At 40.5% G+C, this 26,422-nt stretch overlaps 1 protein-coding gene across 2 annotated transcripts in view; it reads left to right on the plus strand.

Annotated features, from left to right (window-relative positions):
- The first annotated feature begins 2,406 nt into the window (after positions 1 to 2,406).
- The window catches only part of UBQLN1 (ubiquilin 1), a 29,758-nt gene continuing 5,742 nt past the window's right edge, over positions 2,407 to 26,422 (plus strand). Inside the window, exons 1-8 of one of the 2 annotated variants that reach the window (XM_075740812.1) lie at positions 2,407 to 2,718; positions 15,602 to 15,753; positions 19,866 to 19,981; positions 21,155 to 21,417; positions 22,226 to 22,384; positions 23,031 to 23,274; positions 24,836 to 24,978; positions 25,963 to 26,046. In XM_075740812.1, the coding sequence (XP_075596927.1) occupies positions 2,560 to 2,718; positions 15,602 to 15,753; positions 19,866 to 19,981; positions 21,155 to 21,417; positions 22,226 to 22,384; positions 23,031 to 23,274; positions 24,836 to 24,978; positions 25,963 to 26,046 (1,320 nt within the window). In that variant the 5' untranslated portion in view covers positions 2,407 to 2,559. The remainder of the gene's footprint in view (positions 2,719 to 15,601; positions 15,754 to 19,865; positions 19,982 to 21,154; positions 21,418 to 22,225; positions 22,385 to 23,030; positions 23,275 to 24,835; positions 24,979 to 25,962; positions 26,047 to 26,422) is intronic. The other variant, XM_075740813.1, reaches the window with a different exon arrangement.

The following is a 26,422-nucleotide window of genomic DNA, read 5'->3' on the forward strand; positions in this document are numbered from 1 at the left end:
GAGTTATAATCTTTGTTCTGGCAAATCAGGAATGGGAAACAATATATAGAATATCTTTTTCAGGTCATATGAAAGCAGAAGTCTATACTCTTCCCTTATATGTCAAGAATAAATCACAGGTGTTTGTTATGGTTTGGTTTTAATATTCAGAAATATAAAGAATGTAATGTGTAGTTTATAGCAAACCTTTAGAGATCTTGTGTGTAATTTTACTGTCATTAGACCACCTGAGAGCTTGTCTAAATTCAAAATTGCAACACTAACTTCAGGTAAAATATTAACTGAGTTTAACCAAACTGGTTCAAAACCTTTTACCGATATTCTTAATTTGGTGCAACTCCAGCCAGTATTTTCATTCTGATACAAAATACTCTCTGGTCACTGCAAGTTCATTTTCAATTTGTTTGTTTTTTCTTTTCAAGCCAATGTAGGTGACTTTGCATTGGTTTAAATCAACTACCTATGAAAAAAATACCAAATTGAAAATGTCTAGTTAATTATGGGGGATTTAAGCTGAATTTAAGCTGGGAATTAAGCTGAACTTCTGCAGTAAACTCTAAGCATGGGTGAGGAAAATGGAGTGGCATAAAAATTAAGCTGCTCTCTAATAAACATTGAATTATATTCTTTAGGATCAGAAACTGATGAAGAGAAGTTGCACAGATGGTTACAGAAAGGGGAAATAAAAGCACAGCTGGAAGGAAATGGGAAAGAAAAGTAAAAAGAGGAAAGAAAGAAGTGTTTAAAAACCCATCAGCCTAAGGAGGATTAAGAACTCAAATCTCTTTGCTGTATCATTTTCATTTTCCATGCATTGTGTATAAGCTGTGCTCTCAACTATCTGACTGTGAATATGCATGCATATTGTCCTGGTTTAGGGTATTTTCCATCTGGACGCTTCCAGTACTGGCAAACAAGCTGCTGTATCCCTGTTATCTGTATCAAAATTAAGATGAAGAAATAACCACTCTTTGCTAAAATTTCCTCTTTGCTTAATTAAGAACCTCTAACAGCTTCCAAGTTATCTTCTATGAATTTTTAGTACCCTTGTCCTTTATAACAAATATAAGCCAGTAAATAACACTAATGATTATTCCTCTAACTTGTAAATCTCTGGTAACCGTAACCAGGTAGTTGTTGTGCTGCTCCAGCACAAATTCTACTCAAGTAACAATACAGTCAGCATGAGCTGTATCTATAAACTAACAACAGCCTGGGATGAGGAACATCTCCTTGCACTTTGATCTGACCAATTTCTTCTTGAAATCACTGCTTGGTTGCAGTGCGAAACATTACTTCATAGTGTCCCTTGCTCTGCCAGTTGACAGGACAATGTAGCACTGGCATGTGTCAAAGTGCTGTGCTGCAACAGAATTCAGTGCCTTGTTAGATCACAACTAATGCGGAAAAGGAACAAATGTGACAGGCAAAACCTGGAATTGTGTTCAGCCAGACATTGGTATTCCTATTTTAAAACCTCCTACCAGGTCTTAAATTCCTTTAATAAAAATTTTAGAGAGTTGCAGCCTACTGTATTGTATGACACTTTTCTTACTATCAGCTGAACCAATTTACATAGAGTTCCTGAGAGACGATCCCAACAGCAAACCAAGCCAGCAAATCATTTGGTGAGTCGGGCTGCTGCAGCAAATACCTATTCTTATTTAAGGACAAGGAAGAAAGGTCATTTGTCTAGAACTCAAAGCCACGCATACATTTTACACCAAGACACAAACAGGCATCTTTAATTTCCCGAGAGACAGGAAAATCACTTCTATGTTGGGAGGAGGTCTTAATTTGGTGATACTAGGTTTAATTAGGGATTAAGCTTTTTTTTGGTCCAGGTTGGAGGAAAACCTGATTTCCAGCTATGGAATGCTTCCATAGCAATACTACTTTTCAAGCAGCATTTAGTATTACCCTTTAGCTGGTGCCGAGCAACTGAAAAGCAACAGGCGTGCTTTATTTCCTCAGCGTAGGTTCACAAGCTCTACCGAGTTAAGTTTTCTTGCATTTTTCCAACACAAAACCCTTGCAGGCTGTGGCAGGCCTCTGTGACACTACACAGCCAGAGCTCCTGCAAACCGCAACTGCGCGTCGGGCATCCACACTCCCAACATTGGGAAACTCTTAGTAATCTTCTTCGTGTATTTACCCGACACTTCAAAGCACTACATAAATTTTAAGAGCTTCCCCGTAGCGCTTCCAGCGAGGCAGACACAGACGCTCCTCTGGGCGTAAAACCCCCGCGCAGCAGGTGACGGGCGCTTACGGACGGCGGCCCTCGGGCGCATGCGCGGACTCCGCGGCACCGCCTCTCTCCCAGGGCGCATGCGCACTGGGGGAGAGGGCGGGCAAGCCCACGCCCGGGCGGACAACACCCCTTTCTAGTAACTTCCCTGCTGTGGGACGTCATCAGAGTGCGCGGAGCCTGAGCCGGGCTGTTTCCGCCCGCTGCTGCGGGAGCGGGTGTTGCGGGCGGTGCGCGGTGCGCAGGGCCGGCCTGGCGCTGCCGGAGCCGCGCGGTCACAGCCGGCCAGGTCTCGTCTTCTCCCCGCCATGTCGGAGAGCGCGGAGGGTCCCGCCGGGGATCAGAGCCCCCCGGACTCCCCCTCTCAGGGCTCTGTCGCAGCCAAGCTGCGGATCATCAAAGTCACGGTGAAGACTCCCAAAGAGAAGGAGGAGTTCGCCGTGTCCGAAACCAGCAGCATCCGGCAGGTGAGGGGCAGCGGGGCTGGCTGAGGGGGCTGGCGGGAGTAGCCAAGCCGGGGTTAGGGCCTGGGGGCGGCTGGAGCGCTGTCCCGGAGAAGAGCCCGGCCCCGCGGTTCCCGCCTCCAGCGGTGCAGGGCGAGAGCCCTTCCCGGTGACAAAGCAGCTTCTGCTCGCCGGGCTGCTCTGGGCGCTCTCGGGTGAGTGCCAGGGCCGACCCCGGCCCAGGAGAGGGCTGCTGCCAACAGAGGCTAGTGGGAGTAGTGAGGAAACCTCCTGCTTCATCTCCTCCTCCCCGGGTTCTCTCCTTCCTGTTGCAATGCTGAGAGCCGGCCCGGGAGGTGGATGTAGCTCTTTTTCTAACTGTGAGTTGCCCTGTCGAGCTGACTCAGTCCGCAAGTAGGAGGCTGGCTAGCTAGCTAGCATGACTATAGAAAACGCGTGTAATCACCTGCGTCACAGCGCTGCGTTGCCCGTGGTTATCTTGATCTGAAACTGACTTTAAAACCAGCAAGCTGGTTATGTAAAGATGTTTTCACTTTAGAGAAGTCATAGTTTAGGTTCTGTTTGTAAAAATGTGCATTACAAATAAAGCGCACCTTCTGCTGTACTTAAATGTGCTAGTTATCGTTATGGTACTTAGCATGGCGGTACTGTCAGATCACTCTGAATTATTAGGGTCTTTTTTGCGTTCTTGTGAAAGTCTGTGCTCCGTGGTACCTTTGGCTGAACAGAAGCAGCGACACCTACTGAATAATTTACACTATTTACTGCAACTCTTTTGGTTTTTCTTGGAGGTCTTCCATGCAAGTGTTGACTACATTTTCATTTATTTAGTTTAGAAAGCTACAAATCATAGAAGAGGTGTAATCAAAGTGTAAGGTAGAGGCTCTATAAAGCCAGAGTCTCCTGCTTGTGAAAGATGCAGACGTTGCTATGCGAAAGTACTCCAGAAAGTGAAGTTCTCTGAAGGAAATTCAGAACTTCATTTTACATAAAATTTCTCTGAAATTCTTACTGAAGTGTCTCTGAAAAGGGCAGCTTCACATTATTTTTATGTGGTTGGTAACTGCAAACCTCACCAAAAAAAAGGTTACATATGTGAAAGTGCCACTAGTGTCTAGATACAGAGCTTGAAATCATTCCTTATGGATGACCTGAAAGACACTGTGTGGCTATCAGAGGAGAATTCAAAAGGTGAAGTAAAGGCTCCCAAGTGTAAAATGTAGTGCCAGCACCTGGCCTAGAATGTCAGACTCTTGCTCCACCTAGCTGCTGTGGAGAGACAAAATGCTGATATTTCTTTCAAGTTTTTACCCTTGGGTGTCTTTTAGATTCAGAATTTTTTATGTCAGCATTTGGCTTATAAGTATCCCAGACATAAGTTTCATTGAAGTCTTCTCGCCAGATGCTAGACGGATGAGACTACTCTTGTTTGCAGTGGTCTTTCAGCAGCTGTGGTATTGCATGCTATCAGCTACTCTCTGCAAGCTTAATCTAGGCATTTCTCCCAAAGGTAAAATGACTGTGTTTGCTTTTTAATGTTGTCACTGCTTTCCCAGCAATCTCAGTCTGAAAGGGGTGCTTTTCACGTCTCTGTTCTCCATAGATTTGTGAGCAGCATCAATGCAGTTTTTGTAAAAGTTTTTGCAGGTTTTGGGGTTTTTGTTTTGTTTTTTAAAAGAGGGATTCATAGGCTCAATCTAACCTGAGGATCACATTTGTCCTGAAAGGCAGTCTGCAGTTAGTTTGGGTACTTATTAGAAACAGATTTACTTAAAATCAAACAGATTACAGAATTCACATGTTAAGATTGTTTCAAATGTGAATGCCAGTGGGGCTGCCAGGTTTTCAAATAAGCAGTTATCTAAAAAAAACCTGAAATAGTTATATACCCAGCAAGAACATGAATTTTTACCGCAAGCAGCCATGCAAGTTTAGGTGATTAATAGAACACAGTGCTTAAAATATCTTTCTTGTTCACAGATATCTTAAACTCTGAATGTTGTCTCTGGGAGCTGCTGTAACAGATCAGATATGCAGTTATATCTTGATTTCTGTGAAGTTAGATTGCCCCTGTGTGTCGACCATTTGGAGTCCCAGACAATGTCATAGCTAGCACTAAAAAATGCACTGTCCCTGAAGTGTGACTAGTACTGGCTGTTTTTCTTAAACAATAACTTGAACCAGTTATGTGGAAAAACAGTTTTACTCTCATGGTTTAGACTGTTTACACCATAAGGGAATTTTAGAAGGGTTAAAGATTGCTGACACTTCATGGTGTACTTCTTGTAATGCCCAGTGTTGAAAATTGCGGTGTTCAGTTTATTGGAACTGGTTTGGAGTTACTGTCCACTAAAGTGTATGCAGACTGCAGGATACCAAGTTATGCATTCTGCGAACATTACAGCTCTGAAACGAAATAACATGTCTCACTGTATATTTTTAACTGGTAGGCCAACAAAGAGTGGGTATAGCAAATCGCGCTAGTAAGTTCAGAAGCTTGCTGTTCTTGCAGAGAGTTATTGTCAATCCTGTGATTATCTGAAAATTTCAGAGTAATGTTCATCTGGAAAAGTTAGTGAAATTGAGTTTAGTTTCACAGAAAACAGTTTTGGGTCGTCTGTCGTTTTTTCCATTTTTATTTAGTGTGAACCTTTTCATGGAATTTCCCTTCAGTGTGGAATACAGTTTTCAGTAATAGCGTATTTAACAGCTTGTAGTATGTTTTCTAAGCGAAGTGAACAGATAAATACTGTGCTTTCTGTGCTACACTAAATTATAGATAAAATACCTGACCTACTGAATTATGTGTGTAAATGTATACATTATGTTGAGATTCTGTGTTTTGTCAAGTGGAGATCTCGTAAAGTTGTATTCTCTGATTGCAACTTGACTACATGTAATGGCTGAAACTTTAAATCCATAAATCCCAGGTTTCAGATTTGTGCCTGATTCTCATGCCCCCAAATTGGTAATGTTCTGCTTGCAAAGATCACACAGGTGTAAATGTTAAGGGCAACATTGGGTGATTTGGCAATGGAGCATCTTTCCTGATTTGCATATGCTTTTAATATTGTATGTAATATTTTACTTCATGAGAACAGTTTAATTTCAATTCTTTTAGCTTAATCCAATTCTGTCTCAGTGTTTTTCTGTAGTCCAGGGATAACAGAATGGTACAAGCACAAGAGGTTGAAACTGTATAACGGAGTCCAGTTCTTTTCCAGTGTATTGGGTTTGTGTGGCAAGGTTTTGGTAGAGAGGAGACTACAGGGGTGGCTACTGCGAGAAGCTGCTAGAAGCTTCCCCTGTGTCCAACAGAGCCGATGCCAGCCGGCTCCAAGACGGACCCGCCGCTGGCCAAGGCCGAGCCCATCAGCCACTCTGGTAGCGCCTCTGGGATAACAGAATTAAGAAGGAAAAAAAACAACCCAGTGGCAGCTTTTGCAGCGAGAGAGAGGAATGAGAAGATGTGAGAAACTTTGCAGACACCAAGGTCAGTGAAGGAGGGAGAGCAGAGGTTCCCCTGCAGACTGTGGAGAAGACTATGGTGAGGCAGGCTGTCCCCCTGCAGCCCCTGGAGGGCCATGGGGGAGCAGAGATTCCACCTGCAGCCCGTGGAGGACCTCATGCCAGAGCAGGTGGATGCACCCAAAGGAGGCTGTGACCCTTCCTCCTGTGACCCAGGAGGAAGCCCACGCTGGAGCAGGCTCCTGGTAGAACCTGTGGCCCCATGGAGAGAGGAGCCCACGCTGGAGCAGTCTGTTCCTGAAGGACTGCAGCCCATGGGAAGGACTCATGTTGGAGAAGCTGGTGGAGGACTGTCTCCTGTGGGAGGGACCCCACGCCGGAGCAGGGGAAGAGTGTGAGGAGTCCTCCCCTGAGGGGGAAGGAGCAGCAGAGGCAGTGTGTGATGAACTTACCACAACCCCCATTCCCCGTCCGCCTGTGCCACTGGAGGGGAGGAGGTAGAGTAAATTTGAGTCTGGGGAAGGAGGGAGGTGTGGGGGGAGGTGTTTTGAGATTTGGGTTTATTTCTCATTGCTCTACTCTGTTTTCTTGGTAATAAATTAGATGATTTTTTCCTAAGTTGAGTCTGTTTTGCCCATGACAGTAATTGGTGAGTGATCTCTCCCTGCCCTTATCTCGACCCACGAGCCTTTCGTTGTATTTTCTCTCTCCCGTCCAGTTGAGGAGGGGGAGTGACAGAGCAGCTTTGGTGGGCACCTAGTCTGCAGCTGGGGTCAACCCACCACATACAGGATTATGCTTTAGCTTTCTGTTTGCACCCAAGGCACTTGAGTACATGAATTGTTTAGCTTTAGGTTTTCCATTGTCTGATGTCTCAGTGCATTGAAACACGTGTGTGACTTTTTATGGAGTCCACCTTGCAATGTGCTCAGACCCATGTTTGTAAAGCTAATTTTTTTCACATTTTGGAAGCTTGATTAAAGTTGATACAGAGCAATTGTAGATGGCTACTTGGTAGGATAAAAACCTTTAAAAGAAGGTATATTGACTTTCCTGACTGCTGGCTTAGTTAGATATAACACAAAGGTACCAGTTATCTAACCATGGTACTTAGCAAGTGTTTTCTGATAAATCACTGGCAGATATGGGAAAATAAGAATACCTACTTAAATAACACTTTGAAGTGTCTTCTGTGCTGATAGTTTTCTGCAGAGTAATAGGTTCATTTTGACATTTCAGTTTTTTTATCCTTTAAAACTTTATCCATGTCAATTAAGGCCTGCCTTCCTCCTGTGATTTCCTGTGGGTTTGTTTTGCTAGCATCCCTCACCCTCAGTCACGGGTCAGGGGTGTCACAGAATTTTTAAAGATTGTCCTGTGTATTGTTTAAAATTGTCAACAGCAGAGAAAACCCTAATGAATACACAGTCATGGTAAGATATTCTACATGCTTATTTTAGAGCCCAGTCAACTTCTCAATCTAGTGACTGCAAACCATGGCTATATAAGGAGTGTCACTGCCGGGGAGTAAGGTTGGGTCAGAATTTTAAGAACTGAGGATTACATGGTGACATGGAAAAAAGTGCTTTCGTTTAGACTTCATGTTGTTGATGGGGTTAATTGTTCCCTGACGGGCTAAAAAGAATGTTAGCTATTATGTGTGTAGTCCACTCATGATTATATTCTGTATCACCTTCAATTTAAAACTTGCTAAAGTCAAACAATTTAAAGATGCTTACCTAGAAGGTCAGATGAGAAGGAGCTCACATCTCAGTGTTTCCTCAGGAAAAATGGATGTTGCCCAAGCTCCTCCCAGTTAAGCTGAAGGATAAAACATCTTTGGTTCCTCATGAAAAGGAAGGTGTAGGGTACATTATCAAAAAAGGGCTCTACTGGAAGAGTCCCATTTTACACATAATGCTTTTATGCCCTTACTCCAGTCTCAGCGACTTGCTAGAGAACAGACTAGTTCTATTGCAAGTACAATGCTTTTCACCGGTAGATTGCAAAGTGCTTTAATGAGGAAGGGAGGCATGCTAACTATTTCTCCTAAGTTGAAGCATGGAGAAGTGTAGCGCCTTGCTGAAGGATACAAGGGGTAGAACTGGCTAGAACATGCGTCCTGAGCCCTTTCCACTAGGCTGCACTGCTGCGGTTTTCCTGTATGGGCTACTAGCCTTGTAAGCTCATCAAGAGTGTGAATTTGTTTCTTGAGATGAGTTTTTGTGAGTTTGGTTTGTTTGCAGAGACTTGAGGAAATAATTTGGTTGTCAGACTAGCATGGGTCATTGGCAAGGGCACAGGAAGATAGTAACTTGTCATCAAATCATGAAGGACAGAATAGACATATATAGAAGCCTAATTTTGGGTGTGCTTTCTAGCTATGCTTTAACCTGCTGCAAACCATGGGCTGTTGGCCAAAAGTGCTTTCCTGCTTGAAACCACAAGTTCTTGTTCCCCTTCTGTATAGCGTCCAAGAATTGTATGATGAAACCCTGTTTTCACTGGCTCACTTTAATTCGCGGTCATAAGATTACCAGGTATGATTCACCAGGAAAGGACACCACAGCTATCAGCAGTTGTATTGCCATGAGTGTGTTTGGTTCCTTACTTCTTGGGTCGAGAGACCTGTAGCCATTAATTCTATTGTATAAAAGAAAGCTGGAGCTCATCAAAGTTAGACTCTGTTGAAGCCTCTGGGTGTGGGTGTAAGAGAGACTAAAGTCCAGCTAATACGCTTAACTGTGTATGTTAATAGGAATGACAGCTGAAAGATGATCATGGGTGTGTTTCCAAACAGTGGTGCTAAAGAAGGTAACGTGGTTTGGAAATCTTTCTTTGTAGCAGAACTGTTTGAGGGACTGCTGGGAAGGTAAACTGCGGTTCAGCCCTCTAGATACAAACCTTTGCTTCCATGTCATCCACTGCTGTGTTCTAAACAGTTTGGTGTGGGAAGGGTCAGCAACTTTGCTTTTTTTATTGTCATCTAGATAAAGTTGTAGCTTAGTATTTTCAAAGCAGTTGCAGTTTTTAGGGGCCTGTGTTCTGTTACTTTTCAGTGGGAATTGGATGTAAATTCCCTGAGGCCTCTTTCAGACTGTTACTGTAATTTAATTTTTAAATATGTCTTATTAAGCCAAAGTTGAGAGGATTTGGGAAAGCTGGGTTTTTTTTTTTAATTTTTATTCCTTTTTCACAGCTCTTTGTCGTGTGAATGGATAGTAATGTTATTACAGTTGCTGGTTTTGATGTCATAGAGTGAGTCAGCAAAAGCTTTTGAATCATTATATGGTGGTAACATATCAAAGCACAGTTTGCATGCTAAGATTTTTACTTTGCCTGGAATAACCTTTTACCTTCCTAGGTCAACTTGTCAGATGTTCATAGGTTAATATTTAAAGTACAGATCTGCTCTGCAAAGTGGCAGTGCAAAACTGTCTCTGTTTTAGTCAGCTGTTCTGCTTCATGTGTATTTAGACATTTGCTTTATTCGGTGACAAAATGTTTACTTTAGCTAGCTCAGGTATGAGCATGCATTTGTTCAGTACTGAGCATCAACACTGTTGTGTCCACCCATACCTTGCAAAGACCTTCAGAGGCAATCAAGTTGAACAGATGTAATAGAAGTCCTAACTTGGTTGGTTTGAACATTTTTTTGTTGTTGTTGACATGAAACAAAAAAGCCGAGTTTTGTTAGTGGAGTATTGGGCTGAGTTTTTAAAAGTTGTGTGAATATGAGGATATTTGACATGGAAATGGAGAGCGTGAACAAGAAGTGCTTGGGTGCTGCTAAAAACCCTGAATGTTCTCAATATGAAAAGTTACACGGTTCCTGTTCTTTTTTAAAAAAATAGAAACAACTTGAGATAAAATAATAATGTGGGCAAGATGCTTCAATGAGAATAGCTTTAGATTTGCTCTAAAACGTGTGTTTTGGGTTTGCCTGGCAAGGTTTTGGTAGAGGGGAGACTACAGGGGTGGCTACTGCGAGAAGCTGCTAGAAGCTTCCCCTGTGTCCAACAGAGCCCATGCCAGCCGGCTCCAAGACGGACCCGCCGCTGGCCAAGGCCGAGCTCATCAGCCACTCTGGTAGCGCCTCTGGGATAACAGAATTAAGAAGGAAAAAAAACAACCCAGTGGCAGCTTTTGCAGCGAGAGAGAGGAATGAGAAGATGTGAGAAACTTTGCAGACACCAAGGTCAGTGAAGGAGGGAGAGCAGAGATTCCCCTGCAGACTGTGGAGAAGACTATGGTGAGGCAGGCTGTCTCCCTGCAGCCCCTGGAGGTCCATGGTGGAGCAGAGATTCCACCTGCAGCCCGTGGAGGACCCCACGCCAGAGCAGGTGGACACACCTGAAGAAGGCTGTGACCCTGTGGGAAGCCCACGCTGGAGCAAGTTCCTGGCAGGACCTGTGATCTGATGGAAAGAGGAACCCACGCCAGAGCAGGTTTTCTGCCAGAACTTGTGACTCCATGGGGGACCCACGTTGGAGCAGTCTGGTCTGAAGACCAGAGGAGGGAGAGAAATTGGGAGTGAGGTTGAGCCCAGGAAGAAGGGAGGGGAGGGGGAAGGTGGTTTAAGATTTGGTTTTATTTCTCATTGCTCTACTCTGTTTTCTTGTTAATAAATTAGATGATTTTTTTCCTAAGTTGAGTCTGTTTTGCCCGTGACAGTAATTGGTGAGTGATCTCTCCCTGCCCTTATCTCAACCCACGAGCCTTTCATTGTATTTTCTCTCCCCTGTCCAGCTTATCAGGGGAGTGCTTTGGTGGGCACCTGGCTTCCAATCAGGTCAACCCACCACATCATGTCAAATCTACAAGTTGCCATGTTTTGAGGAGCCTGTGACCTTGAATTAATTCAATCCAGTTAAGAATGCTTTCTCCTTTTCTCCTTAGGGAAAGAAAGCAGGCCTCTGTCTAGATATTAGTGTTGTGTTTCAGTCTGATTCCTATTGTGTTTCTCTCCACTGATTGATCTAACAATTATGTCTAAAATTGACATAATTTTACATTATTGTATTCAGTTACTAGAGGAGTACAATGAACTTATTTCTGTGACTGTGCTAGGTGTGAAGTATGGTGAAACATGCTTTATTTTTACAAGTTCAAGTCCTTTTCTATACTCAGATATAACTGAACACCTTTGTAATATCACAGTGCCTAGTATTATTACAATGAAATAAAACTTGTATTTTAGAACAGTAAAGCAAATCAGCTGAAACAGCTTGGAGTGTTACATGTTAATAAAGAGGAAGAGTCAGTGCAGTAGGAGAATTGGATAGAAATGCTCATAATTTCCAGCTAGTGACACTTTGAACTCCTTTTGCTTTTGGTTTTCCCAGGTGACAAAGTATTTTGACTGTAATTTACTGATAGCGTTAGTTCAGTTGTACAAACTGAAGATTTAAACAATGCTGAAGTTTATTTTTAGAACTGCCTAAATATGTATTAATTATCATCATCATAATCTTATTTCCTTCATTCCTTTTGCTCTTAATAGGATATGTTGAATATGAGGTGCTGAGGCAGTACATACTAGGTTGATGTTCACAGTTCTGTTTAGGGAAAAGAAAGTTTGAGAGAGTTGTCTCCTCTGTTTATGCTGTGTTTCATTACCATAGTGCTGTAGACCTTATCTCTCAAATTATTTGTTGCCAGTGAGAGCAATGGGGAGTCCTATAAAAACTACACAGATAAGGTCTGTGGGAGTAAGAATAGCAGTCATTTCTCTTATACTTTCACTGTCTGAATTTAAAGAAACTTGTGCATTTTCGCCTTTACTGTGGGGAAGTGGTCTTGCAGTTCAGTTACCATTAACAGTGAGAGGCTGAGAATACTGAAGATAGGTGTTTGCCCCCAGAGGATGGTAAAGAGTCTTCTCTTCCACCCTCCTTGACTTTATTTCACAGTGCAAACAGTAGTGACTTGTGCCAAACTGACCTAAGGCTAATCATCTTCCAATATTGGCAGAGATCCGGTGATGCTGAAGACTGACTTATTCATCTTTTGATTTTTAATTTTTCTTTTTTTCTTCACCAGCAATATATTAGATGCTGACAATTGAAAAAAAAAAAAAAAAAACAACCACCAAACAAACAAAAACACAACCCACGTATATTGAAAATGTTTTTGGGATTCCGTTTTACAAATGTATAGATGCTTCTCTTCCCGCTGCCTCAGCAAAAAAATAAAATATTATGAACCTAATCTGTGATTGATGGTATATTTGCCTGTTAATGCTGATGAGGAGACTCATTTGCAAAATATCTTGCATGGTAACCTAGGTTTTATGTGGTAGTCTTCTGTGAATGAAGTGTCAAACACAGGGCTTGGTCCTGCTTATACCTTGTCGTTTCAAAAGTCCCAAGGTTGTGCTGAATGCGAGTGAAGCTGGTGAAGATCCCTGATTCGTTTTTGCATCTCAGTCAGGCTTTTTATGTAAATATACCTCAGCCAAAATTGGCTCAGTATTCTTGAAAGTTTTATTAATGTGGCTGGAAAAGAGATACATTGTGCATTTTGGATCATGCATCTATGTTGCTATAGAGGTTGTTTTGGGGGGGTCCTGGTACATTGGTTGCGTTAATGTCTTACTGTAGTGTTGTTTCTGCAGATCATCTAAATAGCATTACATCCCAGTAGGGAAAAGGAAGTGTATAGCCGTTTCCTATATACTAGTAATACTAGACACTGTTTGGTTATGTTCTATGAATGTTTTTTGTTTCCTTGTCCTTATGGGTAAATAGCAGCTTCTAGAAATGTGGGATACAGCTTGGTTTAAGATAAAGTAATTTGAAGAACGACATTATTGTGTCCAGAGGAGGGTGACCAAGATGGTGAAGTGTCTGCAGGGCAAGACTTCTGAGGACCAGTTGAGGTCACTTGGCTTCTTCATCTTGGAGAAGAGAACACTGAGGGGTGACCTCATTGCAGCCTACAGCTTCCTCAAGGGTGGCAGCGGAGGTGCTGATCTCCTCTCTCTGGTGACCAGCGATAGGGCATGAGGAAATGGAATGAAGCTCTGTCAAGGGAAGTTCAGACTGGACATTAGGAAAAGGTTCTTTACTGAGAGGGTAGTCAGTCACTGGAACAGGGTTCCCCTGGGAAGTGGCCAGAGCACCAAGCCTGTCAGAGTTCAGGGAGCATCTGGATGATGTTCTTTGTCATATAATTTAATTTTAGGTAATTCTGTGAGGAGCGGGGAGTTGCACTCAATGATCCTTATGCATCCCTTTCAACTTGAGATATTCTATGATTCTATGAATATTGTTGTACTACAATGTCAGCCTTCTGATGAGAATTAAGTCGTGGATCTCACTGTCACAACATATTGTAGAAAAGATGATGGTAAACGATACTACTCTTTGGTTAGGCACAGTATGGTAGTTCTTTATTCTACATTAGTTTTGTACCAAATTGTGAGTATTTTTGCTGGTTTTGTCTTGCTTTGAAATGCGTATTAAGAATAATTAACCGGAAGAATGCAGAATAGGAAGCAACTGCCTGAATAGTTGCTCTGCAGAAAAGACTTCATAGCTGTTAAATAAGTCAACACTGCTACATGAATATCTTCCCACATGAATTTCTCACTTCTTCTTATAAATAGGAATATAGCTTGCAGGATGCAGGGTTTATACTGTTGTTCCACTAAGTATAGATAAAAACTGGTGTGGAATATTTTGTCCATTTTTGAGCCCCGCACTTACAAAATGATTTAATTGGATTTGAAAATCCAAAGAATGGTGGAAATGATCGGATTAGAAAACACAACCCTCAAGGAAAGATTAGCCTTACTGCAAATCTTTATTCTAAGGAGAACAACAATCTGTTTGAGTTGTCCATTGTGGGCAGGACAACGAAGAAATAGGATAGTGAAACACTGGAATAGGTTTCTTGGAAAAAAAGTCACCGAGGACCTCGGAGAACAGACTGGATAGACATGTCAGGAATAATTCAGGTGAGTAACCCACTGTGGGAAGGAAGGGACTGAGTGACTTTCTGGAATACTTGCAAGTCTAAATATTGCCAGTGTAAAGGCTGACTTAAATGTTGTTTCCCCCGGAACTGGAACTAACTCTGTGTGAGTAGACTTTTAACTAACCATGGTCAACTTCCTACCCAAACACAGACACTTTTTACCTCTCTTGTCTCTCAGACTCTCTCTCTTTTTTTTTAATCTGTTCTTTTTATTTCCTCCTGGTTATACTATAAAGTCTTTCAATTAGAGACTCATCTTTAAAGCATAATATGGTGGGATTTTACTATTTTAGTCCTGCCTATTATAAAATGTAATTATTAATAACTAATTGCAAGATTAGTGTTTTCCTATATGGAGTGAGAATTCCCTAGGATGTTTGGGAATGGATGTTTATTTTAAAGTAGTATGGTCAACTGAATTTTTAAAATGTTAAGTAGAGTGAATTTCTGAAGGACTTCCTAACTGTCTGGGATCTTTTTAAAAATACTTAGCCTATGGACTAGGCTTGTTAAATAAATTTATCTGGCTTTGTTATAATGAAGTCATTCTTTAGTGTTTTTCTTGAATATGTTTCTTTTAAGTTTTGTGTATTTTTTGTTTTCAGCGAGAGTGTTTTTCTAGAGAATAATAAATCTCAGTCAGAACTCAGAGCATAACCTGGTTATTACTGGCTAGGAAGGCAAGAAGGTATACAGTGGGCTTCCATGTTCAGTTGTTTTAATAAGGGTATGATTTCCTGGGCAGCTGAACAATGTGGCTATTCACCATGCCCTGGGCTGCAAATACATTTTGTGTAACTATGTCATGCGTTGAATGAGAAAGCAGAGCCACCTGAGAGGTAACTTTTGCCTGTGTGGAAAGGGATGCTAGTTTTGACACATGGAAGGCAGCAAAAATATGTCTACGAAGAGAGGATACTTCTCTGTTGAGTTCCAGCAAAAATATGGACAGATTTATTGTACTTGTGACATTGCATCTTCAGTCTTTCAGCAATGGATGGCTTCAGTGTTGTGTGTGTATATATATATTTCAGTGTATACTGACTAGTATGTAATTACATACATACTTTAGAGTGTATATATAAGTAGCTTATATACTAGTATATATTTATTGTCATGGATCCGTGCCTGATTGAAGCCATAGTAGTCTTTAAATGGAATCAGATTTTTGTTATTGTTAGTTATGTAGCTAGTGATGTAGATGTGAAACTCGTCTGATTTTTATTATACAGAAAACAGATGACTATTTTCCATCTTCCTATGGACAAAAAAGTTGAGAAAACTTTAATAAAGCATTTCTAGATTGCGTAAAGCAGAATGTGCAGTGCAAGTGGGGTAATATATTAAATGTGAATTAAATAGCTTGTCCTTAAATCATTAAAAAATTATAGTTCAGTATTCAGTTACATAAATGTATAATATTAACTTTTTTGTTTAGTTCAAGGAAGAAATCGCTAAGCGTTTCAAGTCCCACATTGATCAGCTTGTGTTGATATTTGCTGGAAAAATTTTAAAAGATCAAGATACTTTGGCTCAGCATGGAATTCACGATGGACTCACTGTTCACCTGGTTATCAAAACACAAAACAGGTAACCTTACTGATGAGTGATCTTCTTTTTACCTCTCAGAAGTAAAAATACTCTGAATTCTTAATGTGATAGCTTTCTTTTGGGCAAACCTAGATTTAACTAAATCACTTTAATCAGCTCCTTAGTCACAGTTGGTGCAGAATTAACAGTCTGAAGTTACAGTGCTCTTTTCTTTGGTTTATCTTGTATTTTAATTGGAGACATGTTTCTAAATGCAACTGTTCTGCTTTTTTGTTATTTAACTTTTTAGTTTTAGTGCTGAGTGCTGGCTGTATTCTGCTCCATAGGTCTTGGATATCAGCTCTTACCATCCTTAAAGATATGTTGTGCAGCTTTTCTTTTCAAGCATGTAAACTTCTAGTGAATCCTCACTGTTTTGGTAAAACAAGGAAAGAAAATTTTGGGAGACTGCTTTAGTCTAATTTATCTGGCTGAACAGAAAGACTTGGATTTTAAGATTTTTTTGTTTGTTTGTTTTGGTGAGGCAACTTTAAAACGATGATGAAAAAGTAACATCAGTTGAGCTATGTAATCGGCACATTACTTCCTATGAAGTGCTCAAAAGGAAAAGGCTCAACTAAAAAATCCTTTCAGCAGGTAGGGTAATGTGTTCCTCAGTTGCATCTAGCTTGCTTTGTCAATAATGTATCTGCTGTTCTAGACTGAAAGTGTTTTTGCTCCTCTTCCACTTGTTTCCTGTTTGTGGTGAGGATCTCCTCTTGTGGGAAAATGTCAGATGGTAAAGGAAAGAGCATGGAACTTAGGAGTGAAAAGAAATATGGTTTCCCTTTCCAGGCCTCGCTAAATCACAAAGGCCTATTAGTAACATTAGCATTAAGTGTAGGCACCTGTTGAAATTGATGTCTTCAATTGCATGCTCACATCCTGGTGGGACTATCCTCCTTGTCCTGGAGTCTTGTCTCTGTCAAAGCACTTTTCTTTGCACTGGCAAAGGTCTCCCTTCCCTGCCCTGTGCCTCTCTAGCCTGAAACTTAGGCCTGATAGCCATCCCAATCTTGTAAACAGTATTAGCTAATACTGCAATTTTGTGCTTTGTGCATCTGAACTAGTATTCTGCTGTTGTGACTTCTGCTTTTTTTGGCTGCAGTCTAGAGTGTGGCAGAGCAACTTCATAAGCAATAGTAGCAGCGTGCTCTCGACTTGCGTAGTCTTCAGAGCATTCATAGGTTGGACCTACAATGACTATACATACGGAAATACCAGTGTCACTCTCTTGTACCTTCTTGTACTTTGGCTAAAGGAGCACCCATGCACAATGCCACATTTATGACTTTTGGGGAATTTTTGGTATTCCTGCACCTGTTCTATCAGCATTGCAATCCATGTCTCCTCTCTCTCCCATTTTATTTTTAAAATGGTTGTAGAAGAGTGTATTATGATTAAAACATTCTGAAAATAATAGTGTCTCAGACAATGAAGTGCTATGGAAAACTACAGAACCTTTGCATATATCTACCCTATGCTGAAATGAGGCAGTAATGTTTTCACCTACTAGCTTTGCTCAAATAAACTAAAAATATGCTCCTAAGACCTGCTAAAGAGAATTGTCAGGACAATGAAAATCACCTTTGAGAAAGTATAACATTGTCCTGAACCATCTTAGTAGTATTCTTACTAAAATACCTGGATTTTATGCTTGACCCAAAAGGCAAGACTTAGACCCTGCTGGCGTGGCCTGTCAGGTGCTGATTTTTGGCTATGAGTATCAAGATTGGATTGCTCCCAACCACTTTATGCCATTTACTTTTCTGTTAACTGTTGCTGCCATGTATTTGAATAAACAAAAGTTCTTTTCTTTGCCAAAACTAGATCTGATCTTCCCCTTCTAAATGATATTAGATGTGTAACTTTCAAATAACAATCCTCCTATATTCCAAGCAATCCTTATTGAAAAGAGATAATTTTAATACTATGTGCTACATTTTCCAGAATGATACAGGCTTCCAGTGTAATCTTGTAACCTGGACTATGCCATGTCAGAGTAGCAGTGAGTGATTAGCAGTGGGCAGTGAAGATGCATTGAATTTCTGAATACAAAGTTCCAAGTCAACAGCTATAATTTGTTCGCGAGTGTCAGGAGGAAACATAATCGCAAAGTGAATATAAAAAATGTGTACTTTACAGGAATTTCACTCACAGACTTGCGGCTGACAGACTTGACACTCAAACTATTATCTTGAGGGTATATACCCCTAATTTCCATAGAAGCACTATGAACTGCGAGTTTTCAGTCTTGTCTACTTTTCTGTGCTACTTTGAGAACCTTTCTTGTCCATTATGTGGAGAAGTACAGTTGCTTCTCAAAATCATTTATCAGTTAAAAAAAAACAGTTAGGGTTTTATACTTTTTTTTTTTTGCCTATGGAGGAAGGATCTATGTGCTTTCTAGACCAAAGGAAACCAAGTATCTCCAGCAGAAGATCCACAGTCAGTATACCGTCTATAATCATCCTCACTGAAGTTACAGCTGCTTAGCTAATGGTAGCTGTCTTGTGTTCAAAGTTCCCAGCTGTTGTTAATGTTGCAGAGTATTAATGCTTGTTCTTCTCAGGAGTTTTACCTAATGCCTTATGGCAGGGCAGCTTATGTCAAAGCCAAGTATCCACGTATTCACTTTCCTGGATTGTTAGTGTTTGTCTGGAAGGTTTCCTCTAGAACAGGTTTTCACTCAACAGTATCTGTATGTATTTTGATAGACCTGAAAGTAAACAAGAAGGGAATACAAATTATAATACATAAAACTGAATTCATAGAAATCACTCTGGACTTAAGTTTTAGAAGAACTGTTAGATCTTGTGGACACATTAATTTCTCCTGCTTCACATACAGAACATCAGTAAGAACTTGAACGAGGTGATTTGATCCCATGACACCATATACCCTCATGACTTTGGCATGCCATGTTTTATTTACCTATTTACAAGAGCGCTGGTCAAATTAGCAGGGTGGATGGACAACATATAAGCTAGTGTTGATGATTTGGTGAAAGAACTTGGGAAGCGTGCAAAGTATTTCATTGTTCCTTTGGTTTCTGTCTGGTTTTGGTGGCTGATGTTTAGCCTGGGATCAGAGAACTCTTAGAAACCTCAGTGAAGCTGCTGGACCTGAGGTGTCTCTTAGGCTTTTTTGCTTGTTTGGGTTTTTATGTTGGGTTTTTTGTTTGTTTTTCCCATCTTTGCTTTAGTGAATTTTACTATAGCTGAAACAAACTCTGAGATAAACTGAGGTATGAAATTTAGTGTACTGTCAAATCCTCAAATCTTTGTATGGGATCTGAATTCATAGTTTCTATAAGCTATTTCATGCTGTAGTTTTGCAAATCAGGCATTTATGAGATTGTTGAATGAGACTGGAGAACTGATCTGGGTTTCAAACTAGCATCTTTTCCTTTGAATAGAGGCCAGGTTAGCTTTACACGAGCTCAGTTCCTTGATCTCTTTTACTACATGGCAGCACCTGTGTTTATGCCTATGCAGTAGAAAGGTGTGGTGAGTATATGACTTGAGCAACCTTTAGTGCCTGTGCTAAATTATGCTGGTTTTAACTTTGTGTAACTGTGTTTTCACCCTGTTCTTAAAGTCTTAAAGGTTATTGAGATTTCTGATACTTGTCTTCTAATGAAATAAGACATTAACTGAATTTCACATTCAGGTAGGCATCCTATTAAAGATGTGGCATGAAATAAATCTGGCATTAAATCTTGCTAGGCTTTATTTCTTCAAGCCCCAGGCATGTAATCAGTAGTATTTGAGTATACCTGAATAAGGCAAGGATCCTTAAAGCAAGGTAAGGACAGAGGAAACAATTCATTGGTGAGCATCCTGGGACTACAGTGGGAAGGTGGTAATGGGTAATGGCAGCGGTGCCCATCCATTTTCTTACTGTTTCAAACTGTTCTGAATAACTGATGACATTACAGATATCTGAGAAAGATTTGTTACAGGAAGCCATCTAGAGATAATAGTGTGATTTTTGAGGAAGAATCAAAATGTAAATTAAGATTCTTGAATATGACACTATTCCTGTATTTAATGGCATTATTTAAATTAACTTGTTAAACTTGCAACTTTTAAACTTGGGGGTTTTTTTAGATCGCAAGACCACCCAGCTCAACAAGCAAACACCACTGGGAGTACTGCTACCACATCAACATCAAGCAGTAGTACCTCAACACCGTCTTCAACAAATAGTAACCCTTTTGGCTTGGGTAAGAATATTTGTTAGGTAGCATGGTGGGTGTCTTCTCTTGGATTCAGGTAATTGTCCTTGAAGCTTTATTCTAATGTAGGCAGAACTTAAAAAAAAACCAAACAAACTACCCAGAAAACTGATTACAGATATCTATGGTATTGGTTGTAGAAGGTTTCTGATCAGTAAGTTATTTCCTTAAAAGTTGTTTCTTTAACTTTATATGAAGAACTTCAGACTTGTGCTATTTCACCTTCAGTAGCAAGGTGCCACTGACATTATATTCTGGCACTATGGGTAATGAAACTCCTTTCAATGAAACTTCCTTCCTTATGCTCCTTAAAAGTGCATCTGAGTTGCTGTGAGGAGAGTGTTGATAAAGTTGTACCTGTAACACAAAGCCAAGATCTGGAACACAAGTAACAAAATTACTGCTAATCTCAGAATTCAGTATTTGTCAGGTTCCAAGTCTGATAGCATTATCAGTCTTCTCTTTCATGAATAAAGAGGCTGCAGTTTATTGGCTTAAAAATACTATTACCATAATCACAGTAGGTTTTGGTTCTTTTTTTCATGTCATTTGCTTTTGTAGGGCAGGGAAGAGGTAGAATTGGAAAGCTAACAATAGTAAGCAATTGCTTTTTTTCAGCATAAACTGTACTTCAGATTAACCAGTACCTTCTGCAAATTTTTGTTTGAACTCAAAAAAGGGGAATTCAAAGCATGATTAGTTCTTGGTGCATTACTAAGAGCAGCAGCTCTACTTTTAATTAGAATAGGGAATATGAGTGATATTGGGAGATCTCTCTTGGTTATAGTCTAACCAAGAGGAGACAGATACATTATTATTATAAATGCATTGGAAGGTGTTGGGGGCAGGCAGAGCCAAAACTCTAACATCCCTTGTATCTTAGCTGTGGAAAATGAGAAGAAAAGCTGTTACAGTTGTAACAAGTTACATTTCAGATGCAGTTTGGATTTTTAGTTATGTGTCTTGTTATTTAAAGAAGAAAATTCTTAGTGGATAACTCCTTAACAGCCTTGCAAAGATAGGAGTTTTCATTCTTTTGAAGTGTGTGCTATGTTCAAGTATTTTATATTTAGAAAGAACCTGGATGTGTTTAGAAGTATACTAGAAGCTCAATTTTATTTTTTCAAAAATTTCAATTTTATTTTTTTCATCCTCTTAAAGGTGGCCTTGGAGGTTTGGCAGGTCTGAGTAGCCTGGGCTTAAATACCTCCAACTTTTCAGAGTTGCAAAGTCAGATGCAACGGCAACTTATGTCCAACCCAGAAATGATGGTTCAGATAATGGAAAATCCATTTGTTCAGAGCATGCTTTCAAATCCTGACCTGATGAGGCAGTTAATTATGGCTAACCCTCAAATGCAGCAACTGATACAGAGAAATCCAGAAATCAGTCACATGCTGAATAATCCAGATATAATGAGACAGGTATGTAGAAGGATCTCTTTAAGTTCATGACCTTTGATTATACTGTAACTGTGAACAACAGAGCAGGAATTGGACATGCTTAGATGAGTGCTTAAACATTCTTGAAGTATTTAGACTTCTTAGAAAATCCATAAAAGGTTGCTGTAGGCAACTGATGTTTGTATTTGTAGTCGTTAATGTCTGAAATTAGACTGATAATTCAGAAAATCTGTGGCATAGTTTTAAAAAACATTGAAGACTGTGTAATCATGTCTTCTGAGGTTAGAGTCGGATGTCCCTATGTGCACTTGAAACTTTCTGCCGTCTAGCCAACAATGAGTTTATGTAAGTAGTAATTCTCCAAAATACTACACATTTTAATTTTATCTAACTGTGAGTACTTCTGAGTGCTTTTAAAATTAGATGGTACATAAGATACGCTGTGTGGCAGAAGGTATCAAAACCAAATGGATACTTTTGAAAATGTAGATATTTATTTTAAACTTCATATTATAGACTACCTACTGTAACAGTGTTAGAAGTGGTAGGAGTGTAATTGTGTTGAAAAGATGAAGAAAGAAAATAATCATTCAAGGTTTTTCTTCTGTTTAGCCAGTGCTTCCTGACCCAACCAGCGTGGTGACGGTTGTGGTAGAATGCTGGCTAAATATCTAATTCAGTTGAGTCCCACTAAGGTGACAATTTGATTTGACTTTAACCATAATTTGAAACTAGGTTAGACAGTGGTAACTGACATATTGCCAATGCTGATGTTTTCACTTTAGAACGGATTTCTTATTAATATAGATTAAATGTTCCACTTCCCTAGACACTAGAACTTGCTAGAAACCCTGCAATGATGCAGGAAATGATGCGAAATCAAGACCGAGCCTTGAGCAACCTTGAAAGTATACCAGGTGGATACAATGCCTTGCGACGTATGTACACAGATATTCAGGAGCCAATGTTGAATGCAGCACAGGAACAGGTGAGAAAAAATTGCAAATGCACTGAAAGTAAATATTTTAAAAAAAAAAAAAGCATAAGTAATGTAAGTGTCCAAATGTGTACTTGACAAAACAATTCTTGAAGCTTGAAGTCACTGTGGCCTTTTAATCTTGAGAGGAAAGATCTTTAAAAATTCCACGTTCTTCTAAGCTTGAAAAAATACAGATATCGCTTTGTGTGTTTGAAAAGCAATTTAAAGTTAATGAATTTCTGTATTACTTAAACTTGAATTCCTTTAATTCTTTGCCTTAAAATTCTGAGTGCCAGGAAAATTTTTTTAAGGGTGTGGTTAGTAACTTGGAACCTAAGATGAGATGGAAAAAGGATTTGAATTTGGAAACCAGAATGCAAGATATAATCTTACTGTGATCAAAACACCAGTGTAGTAGCAACACTGCTTTCAAAAAGAAATGTGATTTAATTTTTTGGAGGTGCATCTGTCAGTATCGTCACCACCTTTTCAGAATATTTACAATGAATTACTGTAGGATAGTGAGTATAACTGATGAAGACCCATCAACATTTGTCTTCGTGTGTAATTTTGGAAAGGTAACTTGCTATTTATAGCAGACTTAAAACCAGTTGGCTTTAGTAGATGATACAGGTTTGCTTTCCTTCTTCTGTAGTTTGGAGGTAACCCATTTGCTTCTTTAGTAAGCAATGCATCAACAGGAGGGGACAGTCATCCATCCCGTACAGAAAATAGAGATCCTCTACCAAATCCCTGGGCTCTCCAGTCCAACTCGCAGATTTCCACAACAAGTACCAGCACCAGTGGCGAGAGCGGTGGCAGTAGTAGCGATGGAAATAGCACCTCTGGCCGTACAGGACAGAGCTCAACTGCACCAAATTTGGGACCTGGACTAGGAGGTGTGTTTGTTATTGCACTTCTATATATGTGAACATACTTGGAGTTTGCTGAGATGATTCTTTCGTTAGAAAGATTTTTTGATTCAGAGTTTTTTATTGCTATTTACTTTCATAGACATTTGACTGGTATCAAAGTCCTCTGTAGAAAAACAAACATGAAAAGTAGACTAAGAGTGGTAATAGTACTTGTGTATTGCCTTAAAATAACAAAGGTAGGGAATCTCTACATGAATGGTAATATTTTTGCTGTTTGGAGGCAAATGTGAAAACAGCTAATAATGTAGATGCTAAGTGGGACTGCTTGTGGGATACAGCCTCTGTCTTAACTTGTAGGGTAGATGTGTGTGGTGGGTTGACCCCAGCTGCAGACTAGGTGCCCACCAAAGCTGCTCTGTCACTCCCCCTCCTCAACTGGACGGGAGAGAGAAAATACAACGAAAGGCTCGTGGGTCGAGATAAGGGCAGGGAGAGATCACTCACCAATTACTGTCACAGGCAAAACAGACTCAACTTAGGAAAAAATCATCTAATTTATTACCAAGAAAACAGAGTAGAGCAATGAGAAATAAACCCAAATCTCAAAACACCTCCCCCCACACCTCCCTCCTTCCCCAGACTCAAATTTACTCTACCTCCTCCCCTCCAGTGGCACAGGCGGACGGGGAATGGGGGTTGTGGTAAGTTCATCACACACTGCCTCTGCTGCTCCTTCCCCCTCAGGGGAGGACTCCTCACACTCTTCCCCTGCTCCGGCGTGGGGTCCCTCCCACAGGAGACAGTCCTCCACCAGCTTCTCCAACATGAGTCCTTCCCATGGGCTGCAGTCCTTCAGGAACAGACTGCTCCAGCGTGGGTCCCTTCCACGGGGTCACAAGTCCTGCCAGCAAACCTGCTCCAGCGTGGGCTCCTCTCTCCACGGGGTCACAAGTCCTGCCAGCAAACCTGCTCCAGCATGGGCTTCCCACAGGGTCACAGCCTCCTTTGGGTGCATCCACCTGCTCTGGCATGAGGTCCTCCACGGGCTGCAGGTGGAATCTCTGCTCCCCCATGGACCTCCATGGGCTGCAGGGAGACAGCCTGCCTCACCATAGTCTTCTCCACAGTCTGCAGGGGAACCTCTGCTCTCCCTCCTTCACTGACCTTGGTGTCTGCAAAGTTTCTCACATCTTCTCATTCCTCTCTCTCGCTGCAAAAGCTGCCACTGGGTTGTTTTTTTTCCTTCTTAATTCTGTTATCCCAGAGGCGCTACCAGAGTGGCTGATGGGCTCGGCCTTGGCCAGCAGCGGGTCCGTCTTGGAGCCGGCTGGCATGGGCTCTGTTGGACACAGGGGAAGCTTCTAGCAGCTTCTCGCAGTAGCCACCCCTGTAGTCTCCCCGCTACCAAAACCTTGCCAGGCAAACCCAAACCAATGTGTCAGTGTAAGCAGAACCACACATAGGTGTATTTCAGGGACTAAAACTTTTAGAAACCAAGTTATTATACCCTGGTTTCAGGTAGTCTATTTCATCTGATGATAGCCAGGATGTGTATTAAAGTGGCCTTTTGCTTTTTTTTTTTAAGCTGGTATGTTCAACACACCAGGAATGCAGAGCTTGTTACAGCAGATAACAGAAAACCCACAACTCATGCAGAACATGTTGTCTGCACCCTATATGAGAAGCATGATGCAGTCATTAAGCCAGAATCCTGATTTTGCAGTACAGGTAAACGCATTTGGTTTAGTAATGTATTGTGTGCATTCAAGTAAAAAAAGAGTTGAATCTATGATACAGTTAAATTTTCACTTGTGCCAGCATCTCAACATTGCCTATAGTGAATAGCCCAGTTTTTAATGTTAATGCCTACCTCACTGAAATTTTTATCTGCTTACATTTAAAAATTTGTTGCAGTGAGCTTCGTCAATTTGTAGTTAGACATCACACAGGCATGCTTCTAAATTAACTTGTAAGTTTGTGTGTGTTTTGTACAGTCCTAAACTTGTGACCCAGCATAAGACCCAGTTAGACAAAAGCAAATGCTTTTGTTGTAAATTAAGGTAGATCTGCCAGTAAATAAATAATCCTACTAGCGTGGGAGGAGAGAAGTGAAGGGAGGGGATTTGGTGCCATACCTAGGTGTTATTCTGGTTTTAGCTTCTCTTTTGTGACCTGTGCTCACTATAAAAGTGCAGATGCTGTTTTATGAACAGTATCATAGAAGTACTTTAAAATTTTACTGAAAGCAGTAATATCCAAAGTCAAATTCTGAACTGAGATTAAAAAACTGTTATCTTTTCTGTATTAAATACTCACTTGGAAAATATCCCTGACTTCAGGTGATGTTTACAGGGAAACTGTCATTTAGATCTGTGGTGGAGGCTGAGCAGAAAAGGTTTTTCTTGTAATATAAATGAGGTTGTCTTGGCAACTATCTGGCAATTCGTTCACTTAAAAGATTGAAAAACAATCAAACGAAAACAAACCACCACCAACAACAACCCTCCCCCCAAAAAACTTGAAAAAGAACCCAGCACAAACCTGCAATGTGTTCAGACTGGTGATTCATAACAAGTTTTGGTCACAGGAGAAGTAGATGATTATTATTCTGTAAGGTTTTTTTCATAGACAATTTTTACTTACCATGTAAGCAGTTGTATTAAAGGTTTTTTTAGTGCTTGATCTTTGAAGTTAAGTATTTTTGTCCCATAGATGATGTTGAATAATCCTTTATTTGCTGGAAATCCTCAACTTCAGGAACAAATGAGACAACAACTTCCAACTTTTCTTCAGCAAGTAAGATGAAATACTAGCTGTTAATAAATGTGTGCAAGTCAGTGAGCAATTTTTTCAATAAACTGGTGTCTGTTTTTGTTTTGGCTAAAAGCTAGATTCTGTAATATATTCTCATTAGCTTTAGACACCAAGTTAGATTGTCCCTTGCTAATAAATTCTTGCTTAATATCTCCATCCCTTCCAAAAGTTAATCCTGACTTTTAGTGGATATTTTTGTCTGTGGCTAGCAAAACCACTTAGATTTGCTTGTGCTTCTTTGCTTAGAAGGAATAATTGTTCTTACTGTGCACCAGCCAGAGAACACCTGTTTGCAATGCGATTTGTTTCACCAATTAAAAAGATTAGTACTTTTTGCACTGCTAGAATGAAGTTTCAT

Source organism: Balearica regulorum, chromosome Z (assembly GCF_011004875.1).
Source record: "Balearica regulorum gibbericeps isolate bBalReg1 chromosome Z, bBalReg1.pri, whole genome shotgun sequence".
Taxonomy (NCBI): Eukaryota; Metazoa; Chordata; class Aves; order Gruiformes; family Gruidae; genus Balearica; species Balearica regulorum.